Source organism: Tachysurus vachellii, chromosome 22 (genome assembly GCF_030014155.1).
Source record: "Tachysurus vachellii isolate PV-2020 chromosome 22, HZAU_Pvac_v1, whole genome shotgun sequence".
Lineage (NCBI taxonomy): Eukaryota > Metazoa > Chordata > Actinopteri > Siluriformes > Bagridae > Tachysurus > Tachysurus vachellii.
Window position 1 is genome coordinate 17,907,024 of NC_083481.1, and position 5,000 is coordinate 17,912,023.

The following is a 5,000-nucleotide window of genomic DNA, read 5'->3' on the forward strand; positions in this document are numbered from 1 at the left end:
TAGTTTTGTCAGCCTGAACCAGAGTTCCATTCAGACACGGTTCCACATAACGAATCTCCTGATTGTACTGCAGAATTATACAGAAAGCAGAGAGAAGTGAGTAGCATCACACTCTCACTCATTCATGTCCTCACTCATTAACTCAATCACACACTGACTCACTCACTCACACCGTGACACCCTCACTCACACACTGTAACTCACTCACACACTGTAACACACTCACTCACTCACTCACTCACACACTGTAACTCACTCACACACTGTAACACACTCACACACTGTAACACACTCACTCACTCACTCACTCACTCACTCACACACTGTAACTCACTCACACACTGTGACTCACTCACTTACTCACTCACTCACTCACTCACTGACTCACATCCACTGTGACTCACTCACACACTGTGACTCACTCACTCAAATCCACTGTAACACACTCACTCACTCACACACTGTGACTCACTCACTCACTCACTCACTCACTCACTGAAATCCACTGTGACTCACTCACTCACTCACACACTGTGACTCACTCACTCACTGTGACTCACTCACTCACTCACTCACTCACTCACTCAAATCCACTGTAACACACTCACTCACTCACACACTGTGACTCACTCACTCACTCACTCACACACTGTGACTCACTCACTGAAATCCACTGTGACTCACTCACTCACTCACACACTGTGACTCACTCACTGAAATCCACTGTGACTCACTCACTCACTCACTCACTCACTGTGACTCACTCACTCACACACTGTGACTCACTCACTCACTCACTCACACACTGTGACTCACTCACTGAAATCCACTGTGACTCACTCACTCACTCACACACTGTGACTCACTCACTGAAATCCACTGTGACTCACTCACTCACTCACTCACTGTGACTCACTCACTCACACACTGTGACTCACTCACTCACTCACTCACTGTGACTCACTCACTCACTCACACACTGTGACTCACTCACTCACTGTGACTCACTCACTCACTCACTCACTCACTCAAATCCACTGTAACACACTCACTCACTCACACACTGTGACTCACTCACTCACTCACTCACTCACACACTGTGACTCACTCACTGAAATCCACTGTGACTCACTCACTCACTCACTCACACACTGTGACTCACTCACTGAAATCCACTGTGACTCACTCACTCACTCACTCACTGTGACTCACTCACTCACACACTGTGACTCACTCACTCACTCACTCACTGTGACTCACTCACTCACTCACTCTCTACACTCTGTAAATAAACATTACACCCTGTTATGTGTGTTACGCACAGCGATGATGTTGAAGAAGTCATCGTCTCCCAGCGTGTCCAGGATGGAGGAGACGGTCTGCCGGGCGATGGTGAGCCTCAGACCCTTCATACTTCCACTCACATCCACCAGAATCACCACGTCCTTCGGAGATGTAGCTGCCTGGATGTACCTTAGGATAAGAAACAGAGTCATAATGAATATACAATATAATATATATAAACACTGCACTACTGTCATAGCTGCTGTTTTAGAAATCAACAATCTGACCAATCACAATCCAGAATTCAACAGAATTACAGTCTAATATCAGCTCCTACGTCTGGTATTGATTTATTAATGATATCCTTAAAAGAAATGTTCTCAACAAGATGTCTCAGCTGCGTCAGGAGCTGAGAAGATAAGCAGTTTCCACCACGAATTAATAAATGAATGAATGAATGAAAGAACAAATGAACTCTTCCCTTCCTCACACCGGCGGTCCTGCGTCTTTTAATCTCTGAACTTATCTGTAAGTTTTTAACAAATTTTGTGTGTATCACACTAATTAGACCCGGCAGTTCATGGTTCTTTAATAGTGAATAATTATGGGTTCTATTCTACCTGGAACCCTCTCTGACAGGGACCACTCTGTTGTATGAATCAAACACAACCTTTAAGGGTCCCACCCTAACCCTAACCCTAACCCGAACCCGAACCCTAACCCTAACCCGAACCCTAACCCTAACCCTAACCCGAACCCTAACCCTAACCCGAACCCTAACCCTAACCCTAACCTGAACCCGAACCTGAACCCGAACCCTAACCTGAACCCGAACCCGAACCCTAACCATAACCCTAACCCGAACCCAAACCCTACAAACACTTTATCGGTTGTGAATGTAAGAGCACAAAGAGAGTCCAGTTTATTTTTTTTCTGCGCAGTTACATTGAATGTGTTCACGGTTTCTAAGACAGGATGAGAAAAGATTTCCGGCTCGTACCATTTTCTGTTGCGGCAGTCGAACGAGATGACTCCGTGTTCGTCGGGGTGCCATTTCACACCTGTAGGGAGGAGAAATCACACAAGCCGTGTCACTCGTTATGTAGATATCCCAGGCAACACAAAGATCAGCTAAGCAGTGGCTCTGTGGGACTCCTGTTTCCACAGACACGTGTGTGTTCATGTACAGGATGATTTACGGTCTTGTTCCACACCTTTGACCTGTTATAAGAACACAGACTTAAATTTATAAATGTTTTCAATCAAATCAAATCTAAGTAAATGCATTTACAGTAGGGATCGCAATAAACTACAGTACACAACTCATGAGATTTATTTCTATATAGAGCTTCCATTTAAATATTGAGCAAATGATGCATGTTTCTCTGAATTTGATTAATTTGAGCAATTTCTCTCTCTAATGGCCTGTAAAAATAAAACAATAGAGAAATCATTATCTCTCTCTCACACACACACAAACACACACACATACACACACACACAGCTTACCTGGGTATTGTCTGAAAAAACCTTTAGCACTTCCAAAATACTGCCAGATGAGTGAGGGATCCTTCTCAAAATTATCCACAAACACTTTATTCAGAGCCTCGGACCAGTACACACCGTTTACTATGTCAGGATCTGAAAAGACAGAAAGGCCTCGAACTTCAGAGCAGTTATTTATCTTGAGAAACTCCTAGAGTGTTGTTTCACCTGCTACTCAACACTAAACACTTAACACTTAACACTAAACCTTCCTCTGTTGTGAGGAATAATGTGAGCTGTTTAAAAAAATCCTGTTTATCCACCACAGGAATTAAGCTGCTTTCAGCTGTTTCACGTTGTCTTATCATCTTATGTCACCGCTGAGCGTCAGAGAACAGTAAGGATCGCTGAAAACGGGAAAAACATAAGAAGCTCTTGACCTTTGACCTTTGACCTTAACGTGCCTTTCTCTGTTTGGTGAAGATCGTAAATCACCTCAGTCCCTTTATTCTATTTAATGAAGTTGAACAATAAAAGCACAGAGCAGAACAATAAAAGACATCATAGACACACAAAGAAACTACAGGAATGGAGGACAGTGAGGAGTGACCACACACACACACACACACACACACACACTCACACACACACACAGAGTCTCTCTCCAGGCAATTATTGACCTGTAATGGGGAGCTGACGATAAGCTAATCTTCTCCAGATCAGTGGAGCAGGACTTTAATATCTCACACACACACATTTCTCATCATGCATGAAGGTTTTATGTTTACGTATAAAATGCACGCGTCAGAGATTGATTTGTGTAGAAACATAGCCCTGTATTCCCATAGTGGAAGAGTGAGGTAATGATGTCACTTCCTGTCCCTTGTGCATGTTTCAAGACTATTGGTGACCTGTCCAATTTTTTTTTTAATTCAAATGTATTTCATTTAGGAGGAGTCCCTCCTCCTCCTTGTGTGTGTGGAGTTTGCATGTTCTCCCCGAGCCTCGGGGGTTTCCTCCGGGTACTCCGGTTTCCTCCCCCGGTCCAAAGACATGCATGGTAGGTTGATTGGCATCTCTGGAAAATTGTCCGTAGTGTGTGATTGCGTGAGTGAATGAGAGTGTGTGTGTGTGCCCTGCGATGGGTTGGCACTCCGTCCAGGGTGTATCCTGCCTTGATGCCTGATGATGCCTGAGATAGTCACAGGCTCCCCGTGACCCGAGGTAGTTCGGATAAGCGGTAGAAGATGAATGAATGAAGAAACAGAAGGTACAGTGTAAGTCCTAACTGAAGCAGAGCACATCACTGTGTTCACATTAAGTCGTCGTGTAGCGACTGCCGCTGATGCCTGTGGCGTGTTTTTTCAGTGCCAATGATAAACATTAGTATGCAGAATGTTTAGCCTGAAGTCCACAATTTATATGATAAATTACTAAAAACTGCTCTTTCAGAATCAGATGAAGCTGCAGTTCTACATTTTTCTTCCATCTGTGTGTCATACACTAAAAGTGATCTAACGGCTGGTAGGAACTAAAGATTATGAGTGTGGAAATGTCGGACCAGACACACACCATGTAGGACGAGTATCGAGGATCGTTCCAGACCTCGTTTAAATAAAATGAGCTCGTCATTTCCCCTTTAGGAAAATCAGAGAAACTGATCAAACCCTAAATGTTGCAGTCAATGAAATCACAGCTCCATGTCACAGGAAACAGCACTTTTTTGTGTGTTCGAAGGCGGGGTTTGAACCGTGTGTCGTGTCCAGCTTACCTTTGTTGTACATGTTGGTGGGGACCTGCACCACACTCAGACTCAGGTTGACTGACAGGTTGTTAAAGTGATCGTTTGGCTCCAAGATAAACTCTCCACCCAGTTCCACACTGTTCCCATCCTCATCCACTTCATTTATCAGGACAGCGTTAAAGTACTCGTACTGCACACAACAACACACACACACACACACGCACACAAATCAATTGAAACACAGCAGCAATACCACATTACACAGCTTTCTTTAGACACGTTCTAATAGAAACCTTATTTCCTAAAAAAAGATGTTGTTCACACTTCATCACCAGGACACACACTCTTCACCTGGACACACACCTCACACTTTCACTACGCCATTCCTAAAACCAGCTCTCTCTGAAAAGTGATGTGGAAGTCAGGCTTATTAAATGATTTATTTATTTTTTTTGCCAGTCAACAGAAATGAATCTGCAGACATGGG

The 5,000-nt window shown here is 43.9% G+C and overlaps 1 protein-coding gene across 1 annotated transcript in view; it reads right to left on the minus strand.

The window, feature by feature from the left end:
• cacna2d3 (calcium channel, voltage dependent, alpha2/delta subunit 3) overlaps positions 1–5,000 on the minus strand; it is a 41,239-nt gene that overhangs the window by 25,791 nt on the left and 10,448 nt on the right. Inside the window, exons 5-9 of the mRNA XM_060857999.1 lie at positions 4,541–4,703; positions 2,794–2,925; positions 2,285–2,345; positions 1,323–1,473; positions 1–67 (exon numbers count right to left, since the gene is read on the minus strand). The exon at positions 1–67 is cut by the window's left edge and continues 8 nt beyond it. Coding sequence (XP_060713982.1) covers positions 1–67; positions 1,323–1,473; positions 2,285–2,345; positions 2,794–2,925; positions 4,541–4,703 — 574 coding nt within the window. The remainder of the gene's footprint in view (positions 68–1,322; positions 1,474–2,284; positions 2,346–2,793; positions 2,926–4,540; positions 4,704–5,000) is intronic.